Source organism: Xiphophorus maculatus, chromosome 1 (genome assembly GCF_002775205.1).
Source record: "Xiphophorus maculatus strain JP 163 A chromosome 1, X_maculatus-5.0-male, whole genome shotgun sequence".
Classification (NCBI taxonomy): Eukaryota; Metazoa; Chordata; class Actinopteri; order Cyprinodontiformes; family Poeciliidae; genus Xiphophorus; species Xiphophorus maculatus.
The window spans coordinates 416,508-433,892 of NC_036443.1; the positions used below are offsets into that span (position 1 = coordinate 416,508).

The following is a 17,385-nucleotide window of genomic DNA, read 5'->3' on the forward strand; positions in this document are numbered from 1 at the left end:
GTACCTTGGTGTCAGCTAGAAGCACACTCATGTCCCTCAGCCTCACTTTAGGCTTTACTTACAGGTCCAACTTCTTTAAATCCCTCTGGCCAAACCAACAATCCATAGTTGCAGATACTTTGAGAATATGGTTTCAGTTTAGGAAGCAGTTTAAATTTACAGGCCCCATAGTTATACCCCCACTTTTAAAAAACCCAGTGTTTACACCCTCTCTTACCGACCCGACCTTCTCCCTGTGGCAGGATAAGGGACTAAAATGTTTCAAGGATTTTTATAGAGAAGTGTTGTTTTGCTCTTTCACTGATTTGGCGTCTGAATTCGATCTCCCACCCTCCCATCTGTTTAGATACTTCCAGATAAGGGCATGTGCAAAATCCTTATTTCCCAGTTTCCCACACCTGTCACCTGTGCAGTCGTGGGATGAACTTATACAACTTAACCCCTTGCAAAGGTCTTTAATTTCAAAGATATATAACTTGATTCAGTCATATGATGTAGTTCCAACTACGAACACTAAGAGCGTGGGAGGGTGAACTAGGGCTGGTTTTTGATGAGCACTGGTGGGAGGCAGCCCTGACAACCATTCATAAAACTTCTATATGTGCCCGCCTGAGTTTGATACAGTTCAAAGTGCTATTCAGATGTCATTATTCAAAAACTAGGCTGGCACAGATCTCCCCAAATATGGTAGATGTTTGCAACCAATGCGGGAGCTCGCCCTGCAATCTTGCACATATGTTTTTCACCTGCTCAGCCCTCACAAATTTCTGGCAAATTTACTTTCACACCATGTCTGTTGTACTTTCGAGAACTATTGACACTTCAGCTCATACTGGTATTTTTGGTCTCCCAGAGCAATATACTCAATACTCCGCAAGAGAGTTGGAAGTGATAGCTTTTACCTCTTTGATCGCGAGGCGCCACTCTCCTTAACTGGAAATCAACTATAGCCCCATCCAGCACAAAGTGGATAAATGAGGTCATGTCCTTTCTGAAAGTGGAGAAAATTAGATATACAAAAACTGGAAACTTGAACAAATTCTACTCTAAATGGCAACCATTTATTGACTTTGTTGCTTCAATGTAGAAAAGTAACCCCCTGACCCCCTGCGCACCCAGCTCTCTTCTTCCCCCTCCTTTACTTTTATTTATTTATTCATTCATTTGTCTTCCTCTTCTTGGAGGTGTACGTGTTTTTTCGCTATTCATTTTCATTCACTATGTTTTACTATTGGAGTCGTTCTGTATGTGTTCTTTGTTCCTGAAAACATATATTTTACTGTTAATGCTGTAAATCAGGGATATTGGGGTCATATACTTCGAGGACCAGGGAAGCAAGTTCCCTGAGGGCCGGACTAGTTCAATCTTTCCTGAAACATATTGATATGACACATTTATATGTCTGGGGTAAGGATAGGTCAATAGTGATATGACAACAAATATTATAATTTTGTACTATTTTTAATTTCACATTTTTGACTCTAAAACTTCATGGTTGTCAACAAGTTCTATTTGATCTCATGTACTGCCACTGAAACAGAGAACAGGACAGGGTAGTAATGTGCACTTCAGCTTTATAATCTATTTTATTATGGGTATTGTATTTGTTATTGTGTTCATATAATTACTTTTCATTTTTTTACTTTTATTCATGTTTTTTTGTTTATCCATCTGTTTAGAAAATACAGGTTAAAATTCAGCCTTCTTATTTACAGAAATGCTAATAATATGCATTGTCCCTGTGATAAATAAATTAAAACAAACAATAAAACATTTCCATTTAGGAATATATAAACGTGCAATGGAAACTCTCATTACAAAAAAATTACAAAAGTCTCCAACTGTTTGTATCATTCTTGATCTGCAGTTGGGGGCCAAGATTATTCCAAGGGCCTCAAATGGCCACATGTTGGACCCCTGTTTTAATTAATCTGACCCAAACTATGTGCTTTCGAGAAATAAAAACAACGTCTTTGTGGAACAACAAAGATGTGAAATCTGGAGTCCTGGTTCCATTTATGCAATCCTGCAAAGTGGGGCCCCATCTGGGGCCCGAAGTCAGCGGGCTTTAAACAAAGGTCTGTGGCCTTGTCCTCAACACAAACATGTCCAAATACTGAATCTTTTGATGATGTCATTCACTTCAGATGAAAAGCCTCCATGTTGTTTTTGACACATTGAACCCTCACTTCATACTGCAGCTCCTCTGCTGTCCTTCCTCTGCCCCTCTAAGATAACCTTTCATAGCTGATCACATCTGACCTGCTCCATGTTCTCCCAGTTAAATGTTTTATGGACAGCCTGGCTTTTTCAGCCATTTGTTGCTCCACTCCTTTAGCCAGCAACACATTTGAAATGAGTTCATTCAGTGAATGAAGTTCACAATTCCAACATTTATTTTGTTATCTGTGCTCAGCTGTGATTAAAATAATCTTTCACTTTGCTTCCTTCTATTCTAAAACCTGGATAGTGGAAGGATAACGGTTTCTGTAAATAATTCAGTCTCTACCATCATTGCTTGTTGAACCAGGGTGTTGCAGTGTTCACACATGTTCTTCAGGATCTTGTTAGCAGCATTGTGCCGGGCGGTGGTGGTGGACTTTGAGGCCACGGTGAGCGGGTAGATCAAAGCCTAAGAAAAAACAGTAAAACAATCAACAAAGTGTAGTGTTGTATACGTTCTGTGTTGTGTAGGTGAGAATCCGTGGTGGAGAACCTGAGGATGGTAACGGCCGATATCTGTCAGCAGCTGGTGGATGAGACGGCCAACCAGTGCTCGAGGCGTGTCGATACGAGCTATGAGCTGAGGAATCACCTGGGAAAGGAAAATAAAAAATTCAATACATTCAAAACACGCCACAGAAGTCTGACTGAATCAGCGCTTCCGCATACCTCAGTTTTAAAGCTGCCGTATTTAACTTTTTACAGAAATATGTTTTTACATATTTGTTAGAACTGCCACTGTATCATGACAGAAAAATATAAGACATAAATACACAGTTCAGTCAAAAACAACCAATCAGAGCCAAGAGAAGAGGCTTAACGCTGTCAATCATCGTTATGTCATCTCTACTAGACTAGAGCTAGTTTCCCACAACATAGCCTGTTGTGAATGCTATGGCTAGTTAGCATGGCCAATAAAGGAGAAGAAATAGTTTTCCTGGAATATTAAGCTGTTCTCTGCCATTAGCACACAGAGCAGCTCACTTAAAAGCATGATTGACAGCGTTAAGCCCCTCCTGTTGGCTCTGATTGGTTGTTTCTGACTAGGAGCGGTGCGTTACTCCAGACAGTAGCAGCTCAGGGAGGAGGTTAATCTTTTCACACATTACCAGTTTCATGGTCTCACAACATGGTAACATTTTGAGCAATACACAAAAAAAATATTTTTACAAAAGTTGCATACCACCACACTTTTCCATGCTTTCAAAAAGTCTGTACATTTTAAGGAAAAACATTTACTGTGTGAGGAAAAGAAATTGTTCTTAAAAAACTTTTTTTTATTTTGCAGCAAACATGGAGTTTGTAGAAAGATTGTAGAAAACTAAAAATTTTTTAAACCAGTTTTTTTCTTTTTCATACTTATCTGAACATGGAAAATCTTTAATTTTATATTTTAAAAAGACTGCATTGAAACCCAGTTAAATACTTTTTAAAAAACTATTTGTCAACTATTTTCATTTTTATTGATAGAAATAGAAACATCAAATTTTCTTGATTACAAGGCTTACTACTTTAAAAGGATGTCTATGATCATTTTTTTAGGCCAAACATTGCTACATTGCTCCCTTCTTTGTTTATTCTGATTATTTTTTCAATGGAAAATAATGTACATGTTGAAAAAGAGAAAAACATGAGATGGAGACAACATGGGAACATTTACTGATCTGCCAATTTTCTCTTTTGGATTGATTTAGGGCTGACCCTATTTTGCTTTAAGAGTGTTAGTTGTGTCTTTGTTTCCACCAATGGGCAGAAGAATAAAAAATAAAGCAAAAAAAGACTAAATAGTTGTGCACATTACCTGTAACCAGGTGTCTATTTGTATGGTCTTGATTCCCTCCACCAAAGCTTCGTTCACCTCAGGCCAGTGGCCGTAATCAAACCACAACGTCAAAACCCTGAAAGTTAAAACACGCAGTGAGCTCACCTCCTCTCAGAGCAAAGAGTGATATCAGCCACTAGAGGGCCACACTTCATGAACATGGGGAAATCAGCCAGGCCTTCACATAAACAGTAAAGTTTGACCGCTTGCCTTGTTTGCATTCTAGTTATTTCTCTCACCTGAGTGTGTCTTGCAGGTTATTTCCTCTGGACAGGGAAATGGAGCGGAAGAATCCCTGAACAGCAGGGACTGTGTAGAGCAGTAAAGTCTTTGAGAGGTCCTATCAAAGGTCAGAAAACAAGGCAACGTTTTCAAACGGACCGAACCAGAAGCTTTCACAGAAGCAGAAGGTGGGCTCTCACCTCGTTGACCTTCTTCTGGCCCGGTGAGGGCATGGGACTGTGGTCGGCGCTGTCCACCTCACTGTCGCTGTTGCTTGCCTCACTGGCGGCGCTCGCCCCGCTGGCGTGTCGCCGCTTCTTCTTCTCATCGCGGCCCTGGTTCTGGTGCTTGTAGTGCAGCACTGCCTCAAAGTTCATGACGGCCCACGCATGCCAGGCCTGCAGAGAAACGGTGGGAAATGATTTCCACGTTTATTTGTGACATCATTTCCAGCTCTTTCAACATTTTGGGTTGCTGACTTCTGCCCTAACTCTATCCATTACATACCTAACCCTAACCAAAACTCAATTCACACCTAAGTCCTAAATCTAACCCCTGACCCAAAAACAGCGTTTCCCCTTCCATTCCTACAGGGAGCAGTGGGTCCCCACAATGTGTCAGGAAAATGGTCCATACAAGGTATTACAAACAAACGTGCACACACACAGTGGAGGAAATTCTGACAGCTGTTTTCGTTAGCTAATGCCTTAAAAACAAACAGACAACAAAATACTTCCATTTAACAAGGAATATATGTAAATGAGACATGAAAACCAAAAGCTCTAAAAAAAAGCGACAACATGGGGTGTCTAATGTTCACTGACAGAAATTTCCTCTCTGACACAACTCGGATTTTACTGTCACCAGGCAGGAAGGGTTGGGGGCGGACACTGACCTTGTACCAGTTGCGGTCATGCTCTGTTGAACTGCTGTAATATTGAAGGACTTTAGGGATAGTGCTCTCATTGATGCCCTGCAGGCTGAGCTGCCACTCCCCCAGCTTTAAGAAGCACCTACATGGTGGAAACACACACACACACACATAGCCTATAGTAGTTTAAATCTTCATTCACACATAGCCTCCATTATAACACTGTATAAACTAAAACTGTTAACAGAGATATTTTCAAACATTTAACTGAAAAAAACATTTTGTAGGTTATAAAAGTTACTAAAGTCAAACGTTAAAGTCATCATTGTTTGCTTTGTTTGAGTGCAGAGCAAATTTTGCCTGACAGATGTCAGTCTGTTCATGTTAATACATCTAACCACAGTCAGATAAGGAGTACCACAAGGTTCAGTTCTTTCACTGTATAAATGCTTCCACATAAATTCACATTGCATGTTGGTGAACCCTTGCTTTCTTCATTGACAATACATGAGGAATCCAGTCAGTTAACTAGACAATAAATATGCCATAAAGACAGGTGTGAATCTGTTTGTTTCTCTCTTGGAGAAAACCATTAACCAAGGAATCACTGCAGTACAAAGTTTGTTTCTTTTCCAAAAATGTTACACTTGCTAATGTTAACTCCCACAGAACAACTGGCTTAAACATATCGCAATTTACCAGAGAAAAGTTACACTTTTTAATGACTGAAAACTTGGAAATGTTGCACCAACTCATCAAAAAAAAATTTAATCGGTTCTGTCGCTTATGTGTTGAGCTATGAAACTTCACTGAGGAGAACAGGCCTCTATTAAGCATAAACAGATGCTAACAGGCAGAAGTCCAACTAGTTGTGCCTGGTGAGGCTGAGTTGTGTAATTTACACACCTAGACTAATGTGAGCAAATGGCAAACACAGATTTTTCGTGGATACATTTATCAATAATGTGAATACTGTTTGGAAGGGTTCACTAATAAATTTCCCCATTGCCATTACATAATTTCTTTGTTTTTCCATGTGTTAGCAAAGGATTTATGCCAAAACTGCTTCCAAAATCTGTTAGCATGCAGGGGTTTTACAGAACATATGAAAAAAAAGCAGATAGCAGAACTACTGAGTCAGAGTGAAGTGTTGTGCGAGATGATGTGAACATGAGAAATCCAGGTGTGCTCCATACCAGCAGCCGACCTGCATTCATTAAAGTGTGTGAGGAAGGGGGGCGGCCCGTCCTGGCTGACTTTATACAGGTGTTTTCTCCTCACATGCATTCCTCAGAAAGCTGTTGTGTGGCAGATAGAAAATGAAAAAGAACCTTTTCAGCCTGCTGTCATGCTTCAGTCTCGTCAGGTTTGATTTACAGGATGGGAGGACACGGCCACTGCTGGCACATTGTGGCGTATGATTTACTGGAACCTGGATTATACCCGTCTGATGCGAAGCCGCACCTCTGGCTGGTTTGTGTTACGTGACCAACATGAAGAAAAAAAACCCAATGAAACACAGACAAGCTCTTTACAAGGTAATTATCCTCTTGTCAGGACCAAACGCAGCTGACTTTAGCCCTGATAGTTTGAGGAATTGTAAACAGCCTGTTCTGGGACTTTGATGAAATTCCAAACTATCGTCGAACCAGCATCAGAAAAATATGCCAGTATTTTCTTCAATTGGTTCTCCTGTTACGAAGAATTTTAAAACACTTCAGAGTCTTGTCTGAAGTGAGATTTACAGTGCCTTCAAAACCCTTTCAAACCCATTGAACTATTTATCTACATTTTGTCATGTTAAAAGCAGAAACTTTAGTGGATGTTTTGGAAGATTTGATTTGATAAAAAAAAAATCTACTACTAAATTTATGAAATGCGTGAAAAGCATTTGTATTTAGCACTGATAAGACAATACTTGAACTTTTTATTTACTCCTATTTTCAGAACAGAATAACTAAAACTGAAAAGCTCAAGAAAAAGATTACCAGTAAATATCAACTTTCATTTCTTGCCAAAGAATCTCAGTTCGTTTAACTCTACTGATTTCTTCTTTCCTATAGTTCAAACCTGAATGAAGTTGCCCCGCCCACTAACCTTCAAATGTTTCTAGAGGTCACCAAAAGTCAAGCTCATTCCATCCATTTTCTTCCAGGGTCGGGTCGCGGGGCTAGCAGCTTCAGAAGGGAGACCCAGACTTCACTCTCCCCATCCACTTGTTCCAGCTCCTCCGGGGAAATCCCAAGGCGTTCCCAGGAAAGCCGAGAAACATAGTCTCTCCAGCATTTCCTGGGTCTTCCCTGGGGCCTCCTTCCGGTGGGACGTGCCTGGAACACCTCACCAGGGAGGCGTCCAGGAGGCATCCTGACCAGATGCCCGAGCCACCTCAACTGGCTCCGCTCGATGTGAAGGAGCAGCGGCTCTACTCTGAGTCCCTCCAGGATGACGGAGCTTCTCACCCTATCTCTAAGGGAGAGCCCAGACACCCTACGGAGAAAACCCATTTTGGCCGCTTGTCTCCGTGACCTCGTCCTTTCTGTCATGACCCAAACCTCATGACCATAGATGAGGGTGGGAACGTAGATCAACCGGTAAATCGAGAGCTCCGCCTTTTGGCTCAGCTCTCTCTTCCGGTACAGCGCCTGCTTCACGGCAGACGCTGCACCAATCTGCCTGTCAATCTCTCGCTCCCTTCTTCCCTCATTCGTGAACAAGATCCCGAGATACTTAAACTCCTCCACTTGAGGCAGGACACAAACCGGAGTAGTCACTCTACCCTATTCCGGCTCAAGACCATGGCCTCGGATTTGGGGACACTGATCCTCATCCCGGTCACTTCACACTCGGCTGCGAACTGCTCCAGCGAGAGCTGAAGATCACGACCTGATGAAGCCAACAGGTCACATCATCCGCAAAAAGCAGAGATGCTTTTTGCGTCCACCTCAAAAAGCTCTGTGGTTAAGGCCACGGAGCTTAACCACCACCTCTGTTTTGGTGGTTAAGGCTCCCCGAGGGACACGATCGAACGCCTTCTCCAAGTCCACAAAACGCATGTAGACCGGTTGGGCGAACTCCCCTGCACCCTCTAGGACCCTGCTGAGGGTGTAGAGCTGGTCCAGTGTTCCACGACCAGGACGAAAACCACACTGCTCTTCCTGAATCCAAGGTTCGACTTTCCGATGGACCCTCCTCTCCAGGACCCCTGAATAGACCTTGCCAGGGAGGCTTAAGAGTGTGACCCCCTTGTAATTGGAGCACACCCTCCGGTCCCCCTTTTTGAACAGGAGGACCACCACCCCGGTCTGCCAAACCAGGGGAACTGCCCCCAATGTTCATGCAATATTGCAAAGTCGCGTCAGCCAACACAACCCTACAACATCCAGAGCCTTAAGGAACCCAGGACAAATCTTGTCCACCCCCGGAGCCTTGCAACAGAGGAGCTTTTTAACCACCTCGGCGACCTCGTCCCCAGAGATTGGAGAGCCCAACCCAGAGTCCCCAAGCTCAGCTTCCTCAATGGAAGGCATGTTGGTGGGATTGAGGAGGTCTTCGAAGCATTCTGCCCACTGGCCCACAACATCCCGAGTCGAGATCAGCAGCACACCATCTCCACTTTAAACAGTGTTGGTGCTGCACTGCTTCTCCTTCCTCAGATGGCGGATGGTGGACCAGAATCGCCTCGAAGCCGTACGGAACTCTTTCTCCATGGTCTCTCCAAACTCCTCCCACGCCTGAGTTTTTGCCTCACCAACCACCTGATCCGCATGCCGCTTCGCCCGCCGGTACCCATCAGCTGCTTCTGGAGTCCCACAGGCCAAAAACGCCCGATAGGAATCCTTCTTCAGCCTGACAGCATCCCTCACAGAAGGTGTCCAACAACAGGTTCGACGGTTGCCGCCGCGACAGGCACCGACAACCTTGCGGCCACAGCTCCAATAAACTGCCTTGACAATGGTCCACTCAGACTCGATGTCCCCCACCTCCCCCGGAACGTGTTCAAATTTCTGCCAGAGATGGGTGTTAAAGCTCCGTCTCACAGGGGACTCCGCCAGAAGTTCCCAGCAGACCCTCACAACACGTTTGGGGAAAGTTAACCTGTCTGTCCATATTTACAAAACCAAACAGAATGTGGTGTCATTAAACTGTGCTACAGTTAAGCTGGTTCATGCTGCAAGAATTTCAATTTGTGCTGTTAAGATTTTAAGAAAGTTTCCAAATCAAACAAAACTTAGAGAATTATTTTTGCTGTTTGTGCAGCTAAAATGTTTGTAGCACAGCTGATTGACAAAATCCATTTGATTTTGTAAATGTGGGGGGGCTGGTTGACCTTTGATGACCTCTACAAAAATGTATTAAACGTAAAGAAACTTTTGTTGCACAAACGTTTGTCACCAATGTGATTTGATCTGAAACAGGTGGCGAGGAACTTTGCTCAGGTATTGTTCAGTAAAAAACATATAAGATGGATATTTAATAGTTCACAATACTGTGGTATTTTGTGCTGGTCGATCTGATAAAAACATTGTTTGTTGTATCATAATGAAATGTGCATGTAAATACATTTGCAAGGCTTTTAAGGGTGGGAGTGGAAAGTTATCACTTCTGTAAAATGTAGAGCATGATTTTAAGTGGAAAAGTTGAAACCAGATGGGCAATGTTTAAGGAATGAGTTTCGGAGAAATGTCAGTTTATGAAGTCTTATGAACATTGTGATGTAAGATGGGTAATTTTTCTGAAAAATTACAACAACAAAAACTTTACTAATGAATCCTCAGTGAAGTTATCACAGAGCCAACTGTCCATCTGCACATGAAAAAACAAACATGGCAATCTGCTATTTCATAAACATTTATACTGTTTGTGCTTTTGTTGTAGCCATTACTGAAGCAGTGGCTGCTGCCTCCTGCTCATGAACAGACCTGGCCATCAGCTTGTGGAGCTCCTGCTTGCGCTGATGGTCTTCAGCTGCTATGGCATGTTGGGCTTGCTGCTGGACTCCCTGGACAAAGTGCTGCATGTGCTGGAAAGCATCAATCTGTCAAGACACAACATAGTCAGTGGTCAGCTTTTTAACATTTACAACCATTTGTCAATTTATTAGGCATTGTGCTGGGAGATAAGGACATAAAAGATGTTAAAATCATTAAAAATCTAAATAGTAAGCAATGAATGCAACAACGGCTCATCATCTATTGAGAAATTTGTCTCAGTGATGATGAGTCAATGTCCTCTCCAACAGTAGATTGTTTTTTTCCCCTCTGCTCATCTGTGTTTTATATCTGTTGAGAAACGCAGTTGGCTGTGTTAGCATTAGCGCTAACGTTCACACTTACCTACGCCCCCAAATGAGACCCTCGCTTTCAACAAACAGGCGCTACATGTTTGGCAGCCAAACAACATCTGTTCTGGCTCCACCCATTGCAGCCTTACTTACCAAATATCAGCAAAAACTAAATATTAAAGAATACTGCATTATTATGTGTGATGTAAGAGCGGTTTTCTACTGAGAATTATTCCCATTGATTGTGGGGACGTCCATCTTGCGTTGCTCATTCTATCAAAACGGAAAACAGAAGCAGAAAACAGTGAAGTTATGCTCTGAACTGGTTCACCTGTTCTCCAGACATCACACAAAAAAACTGAAACAAGCTGGAGCAGTGGAGAGTTAGAAAGCACAGCCTTAGATCACCCACATTTTTACTTACATTTGATCCACCTTTGGATTTTTAAAAATAAATAAAAAACTAACATTAAAAACTGAGTTCTATAGCTATTTATCATCATTAATGTTTTCCTCTTGCTGTGTGAAATGTTTTAGATTTTTTGTTTGGTCAACCTAACCAGTAACTTATGTAATCCTTGCAGCTGTGACTAATGTTCTGAAAGTGTTTAGGAAAGTTTTGGCCACATTGGTGAAACAAGTTGGCTGGATGAAGCTGCTATTACAGGAATTGCCCAGTGAGAAGCAGCGTCTACTTTCAACATCAATACGTTGCTGTTTGTTTTATTTGGATATGAAGATAATTATTCAGTATTTATAAGAAACATGATTAGTTAGAGGACACACACATTCTTCAATACTCACCACAACCTTCTAGCTGCTGTTTTTCTTTGCGTTTTTATCAATTCAATCAGAAAAATACTTTTTATACTAACAGTTTCTATGGAGATAATAATTAAAACTTAAAATAATAGATAAAAAATACAAAGAATATATTAATATCGTCACACAACTGCTATGATTTATGCTTCTTAAATTGGCTACTCTTCAAATACCTAGGATATTTTTTCAGAGGTTGGCAGAACTATGTAGTTTTTTAATTTACAGAGGATATGAAAAGCTTGATACTTTCGTCTGTAAGTTTGGATCTCTTTTAGACTCCTTTATTGAAAGACTGATTTTCTTAAACTGAACCTTTTTCTGTTGATTTGCTTAATTTTGTTTAGATATTTCCAGTTTAATATCAAACGTTTGTCTTGTAACTTGTATTAGTAACACATACAAATCCTGATTGTTAATAATGATAATGAATAAGATCCTGGAGAGCTTCTATTAATTACAGTAGATGGTTTATTACCATCCAATATAAATATGTCGCTCCACTGACCAGGCGTAAGCTCTTGCCTTGTGTCTTGTAACTTGTATTAGTATCACATACAAATTGTGGATAAATAAAGGTTACAAAAACAGAAATAAGATTAAATGATGTGTGTATTTTAAAGAAATGTTCTTAAACCTTGAATCTCAAACACTCTTGTTAATAAACCTGAATGAAACCCTAAAGAGACAGTCGGACCATACTGACATATTGCACTGAAACAAAGAAAGTAATTACCAGATTTTATGTGACCAAGTGGCTTTTCCTACCTTGCGACTACTCTTCCACATGTACTTCATGTATGCATATGTGACGTGTGGGTGGGTGGTGGGCAGCGGGTGGTCGAGCTGCTTGGAGGGATCAACACCCAGGAGGAGCACGAGGGTCTTATGGGCCAGAGCCTGGAGGGGAATGCAGCACATTTAGCAGAATTACGCAACAAACTGAACAGAACTTTGTTTTTCATACATATACTTTAATACAAACAGATAAAAACATTTGTGAATAAATACTTTTTTGACCAGCAAGAACAGGGGATAAGGCAAAAGAAAGTAAAAGAAAGATATCAAAATGACATAAGCTCAATAAGGAGGGTTTGTTTTCTCCCCCAAAACTGCAAATAGATTTTTACTGGTGGTGTAATGCATCTTTCTATTTTCCAATAGCAGCACATTCAGTGATGTCTGATTCTAAATTGTGGTCAATTATAACAACACTTTCTACCGTCTTCGCCAACTTATTGGAATACCAGTGAGGTTAAAGATGAAACAAATTCTCTGTTTCATTAAGAAGATATGCACTTTAAGTTTCCACACAGCATGACCCGGTGTAAGCTTCACTGCTTTTATTACTGGCCACTTAGAAAAACTTGAATGAAGTTTAATTTATAGCTGCACTTAACTTCCTCTCAGCCAAAACATCATTTCCTGTTAAGGAAAGTTAGAAGTCTACTCTCCCTGATCATTAATAATGATAATGAATAGGATCTTGGAGAGCTTCTATTAATTACAGTAGATGGTCTATTACTATCCAATATAAATACGTCAGTGCACTGACCAGGCGTAAGCTCTTGCCACAAAGGCTGGCGTATTTCAGCCAAGTTCTCATATCTTCATGGGGGCTGATGACGAGAGAGCGGACCATCAAGATCCTCTGCCAGTCTTCCACAATGCGCTGGCAACCCTGAAGGAAAACACACAGAAACACACACCCTCATTTAGCAGTGCATGGACGAGGAAGCAGCTATTGAAACTCAAGAAAGTACATAGTAAGAGAAGTGAGCTCCAACTCCCCACAGCATGACCCTGCCACCACCATGTAGTATGGTGGGACGTTTTGTCCAGGGATGATGTGTAGTATTATTTTTCTTCCACCGTTTTTTGAATCAAAGTTCAATCTGGTCTGGTGAAACATGTTTGCTGTCTCGCTGCACAGCTTGCAGCAAATTGTAAACAGAAATTCTTCTTGTTATCGACAATGGCTTTCTTCTTTGCCACAGTTCCACAAAGACTGGATTTGTGGCGACTAGAGTGATCCTGTCAGCAAACACTTCTGCACTTTTATACTTTGTGTTGATGTGTTTCATAAAATCCCCTTTTGTTAACTTGAAAAACGTGAAAAGGTTCAAGTTGTTTTCCTAGTCCTGCAACGTGTGGTGAATCTGTTTTGTCAATGTGTGGACATGCAGCTGAATGTGGTGACATGCAGCTGAATGTGGTTTTCTATTTTTATATTAATCACTGTCATAAACCAAAGACTAACCAAGCTTTGTATCAAACTGATCCCACAAAACATTTTAAAAGTTGCTGATTGTCTTGTGGGAACACCGATAGCAGAAGCCAGGACTCATGGCTTCTCTAAAACAGTTTTCATATTTATAGAAACAATATCTGGAAGCACATCAGAGAAGAAACACTGAGAGCAACAATAGATCAGTCTGAGACACTGCTGAGTCTCCACATGCCTGCAGACGGGATGTTTTCCATTAGCAACAGCATCTGCTTCACATCGCATGCTTGAACTGCACACGTGAATGAAGATTTGAACTCCTTTAAGCTGTGTGTGTGTGTGTGCGTGTGTGTGTGTGCGTGTGTGTGTGTGTGTGTGTTTTTCTGAGCATTGAGTACCTGCAGCCTCTCCCACCAAGTTTCCCTGATGATGTCCCTCCGCTCCGGCACCAGTTTGTACTGGATCACTTCCTCCAGCTCAGACAGCATCTGGCAGGACACCATGGCCTGGGACACAAACACACACACAGTTACTTTCAGTGATACTCTTTCACTTTATTGGAACCGAAACATTCATATATGGTACAGAAGAGGAAAATAAATTGAAAGGACAATCTGAAAGGAAAATTAAAGCTGACTGAGATAAATTCACTTGGTGACCCAAGAATCCAATTTCCAACAGAGTTCAGTCTGATGAAGAGTTTTTAAGAAGATTAGGTGCACTATGTATACAAGAATCCAAAGGGTTAGATTTTACCAAGCCTGCTGTTTTCTATTTTTTACTGATAATCTCAGACTTAGACTTGTACTTTATTGATCCCTTGGGAAGACTCCCTCAGGAAATTGAAGTTACCAGCAGCTCCCAGGCAAAAAACAAAGATAACACACAGTAAGCAAAAGTGCAAAAGAATACAAAATACAAATTAAATACTAAGGTACACACCAAATGTGAGTAACCAAAACCTTAAATTATGCAAGAAAAACCTTAAATTATGCAAGAAACAAGGAATAAGAATATAGAATATAAGAATATAAGTAAATATAAATACAACACAAGAATACAACTCAAGAACTGCTATAAAAAATCCACTCATGAGTGGGACAGAGAACCACGTGATGAATCTGTTTTTCTGATATAATGAGAAAAGAAAAGTGATCTTATGTTGATGGTGTGATGAACGCTCACCCCGTAGGCACGGCTGTAGCTCTCTCCAGCCATGGCCGTCAGCTCAGCATCCAGGAGGTCTCTGGCTTTGTCAATGCACTAGGTTATTCACAGAAATATAAACAGACACATTACATCATTCCTTTTTTCATGATAGATATTTACAATATGATTTTAAATAATTATAAAGTTGCAGATTAATTCAACATTTCAATAATTATGTTTCCAATAAAACATTTTCTGAGCAGAGGTAGATGAAGTGTTGAGAGCAGCCATGCAGCATTTATGTAACCATGAACTTGGATGACAAATGAAGTTTAGAAAGCTTTGTAAAATGTGTCCACATTGGGAAATAAACAGGCAGAGGGGGTAGAAGGTAACAGATTAAAAATAAAAAAGATGAGAACTCTGAAAAACATTTTTTTGTATTTCCAGAGGTTATTTTTATAAATATATAAAAGTAATATATATTATTTATATTGCCCATAGATTCACCCCTAAAAACTATTTGGTTAGCATCCTGCTTGTAGGCATTTCTGCTTTCTGCTGAATCATTTGCAGGAATCTGGCCATCTGACTTCTCCTGCAAATGCAGGACTTATCTACACCCACAGAGTTGGCAAACAGCCAGTAAGAGCCCTGAGGAGTGGAAACACTTCCTGACGGAGAGAGATGATGGAAATAAGACGACGAGGACAACCAAGGACACAGATATTCGTAAAGTGATTTCTGGAGCCTTATCGGCCGCATCATTTGGCAACTTTTATTAACAGGGAGAGAAAATAAAGGAGAAAAGTGAGGAAGCTCTCAGAGGGGCACAAAGCTTTTCAAACCAACACCAATTATTTATTTTTTTACGGGGAGGGAAAGCAGGGATGATGGCATGCCAAAACATCCTGAGGCACAAATAACAAGTCGTGGAGTTAGGACACTGGCCTTGATATGAGGTGACAATGAGGCTGTTTCTCCATGGAGTTCTAGTGCTGTTTACGCCTGAATTACTGCGCTGGGGCCAAGCTGCCAATGTGCAGTCCAGACGACTCCCAGTAAATGCAGTGTCTGGCTTCTGGCAGCACAAAACAGCAGCTAACCAGCCCTCTGCTCTCTTACGTAAAGCTGCATTTATTCACATAAGATCAGGGCTCTGTGATGTAACTTTGTTATTAGAGCCATGAAGCCAAAGGCTCTTTTAAATAACCAACAGTGGAGGTCTGAGTTCCCCAGGAGTTTTATAGCATTACAATTCAGACAATAATTTCAGTGAATCTTGTTGGAATTATATGCACCAGCCAACACAAAGGAGCACAATCTATGGTGTACTTATTCTTATTCTGCTGAGCAACACGGAACAGGAACATTTAATTCATCAAATGTTCCTCAACCCAGAACAGGAGTAAAACCTACTAGATAGAACAACCTTAGGATTTAGAGAAACTATTAGTTTATAAATTGTGAAGTAATTTTCTTGTTTTATTTTTTTGTTTTGTTTATGTTTCCTCTAATTCATGTAAAGAACATTGAAATGCCTTTTGCTGCATATAAATTAAATTACCTTACAACACTGTGAAGTGGAATTTATGCTACATAAGGTAGTAAAAGAAATATATGACAGAGCAAAGGCTAGTAAAAAACTTTTTCTTATAACAACATTTTATTGCTTAAGATGCAATATGATTCTAACATCACTTTTAGTCTTAAAGCTTGAAGTAAGAAAAAACTTTATGCATAAAAAAAGAAGAGAAATAAAACATTTCACATTAACTTTTAAAAATAGAAAGCAAACTCAGTAGTAAACACTGCCTTTTATATTAAACTTTACTTTCAGTCTAAAGTTTGAAGCATGACAAAGTGTTTTTACATTTCTAATCTATATATTTTTCACATCACAGATTAGTAGGTAGCTCCCCCTAAAAAGAAGAAAAATATATCCAAAGTGAGTGAACCCACACTTTGGACACATTTTATCTCTTTGGTAACGCTTCTTCCTCCATCACTGCTAATAGTACTTAGTACTCAACAATAGTTCATCGGCACAACAAAATCCTCCAGCACAGAGAAAGTGCGCTAGACAGTTAAACTACTTAAAGAAGCCTTGAGGCGGATCATTTGGACTTTTAAAAATCAAGATTCTCTCATCGTTCAATCAATCATTACAATCCTAAAAATGTTTGCAACGCACCGAGTGTCACACAGACCACAACAGGAAACTTCAGACATCAACTCGAGAAATTTTACTCAAACATGACCCTTGGAGCATATGTCTGGATGTAAAGGATGAAAGCTACAGCCCACTGAATCAAAGGAAGCTCTGTGTGAAAATGACAAACTCCATCTGGAAAACCGCACATTTAAGCCCCCTTTCTTCTCCTCTGTGCTGTGTGTGTGTGTGTGTTACATTGTCAGCTCCAGCTATTCTTCAGGCACTAAGCAGTTTCAGAGACCTACTAGCCGCACCTGGATGTAATCTCAAAATTAGAGGGAGAATGTCTGTGATGAGAAGGAGAGTCATGGGAAGCAAATCTCCAGAGGACAAGAACAGGGCAACTGGATGATCAACTGTTTACCGCAGGGGTGGCCAACCAGACAAAGACCAAGAGCCACATTTTTTACCAAGTTACCGCAAAGAGAAACATCATATGCATGGGCACACATGAACATCAACCCATCCCTTCCTCATACTCATACTTTTGCTCAGCCAGATTTATTGTAAATTTGTCTGATATTCTGTGCTCAACAGTGTGGCGGGACAGTTGGAC

At 40.7% G+C, this 17,385-nt stretch overlaps 1 protein-coding gene across 1 annotated transcript in view; it reads right to left on the bottom strand.

Moving 5' to 3' along the window:
- The window catches only part of mtor (mechanistic target of rapamycin kinase), a 166,505-nt gene that overhangs the window by 55,447 nt on the left and 93,673 nt on the right, over positions 1–17,385 (bottom strand). The window contains exons 33-43 of the mRNA XM_023324507.1: positions 14,651–14,728; positions 13,864–13,971; positions 12,794–12,919; positions 12,007–12,138; positions 10,058–10,173; positions 5,163–5,280; positions 4,468–4,665; positions 4,285–4,385; positions 4,025–4,121; positions 2,717–2,815; positions 2,510–2,632 (exon numbers count right to left, since the gene is read on the bottom strand). Coding sequence (XP_023180275.1) covers positions 2,510–2,632; positions 2,717–2,815; positions 4,025–4,121; positions 4,285–4,385; positions 4,468–4,665; positions 5,163–5,280; positions 10,058–10,173; positions 12,007–12,138; positions 12,794–12,919; positions 13,864–13,971; positions 14,651–14,728 — 1,296 coding nt within the window. The remainder of the gene's footprint in view (positions 1–2,509; positions 2,633–2,716; positions 2,816–4,024; positions 4,122–4,284; positions 4,386–4,467; positions 4,666–5,162; positions 5,281–10,057; positions 10,174–12,006; positions 12,139–12,793; positions 12,920–13,863; positions 13,972–14,650; positions 14,729–17,385) is intronic.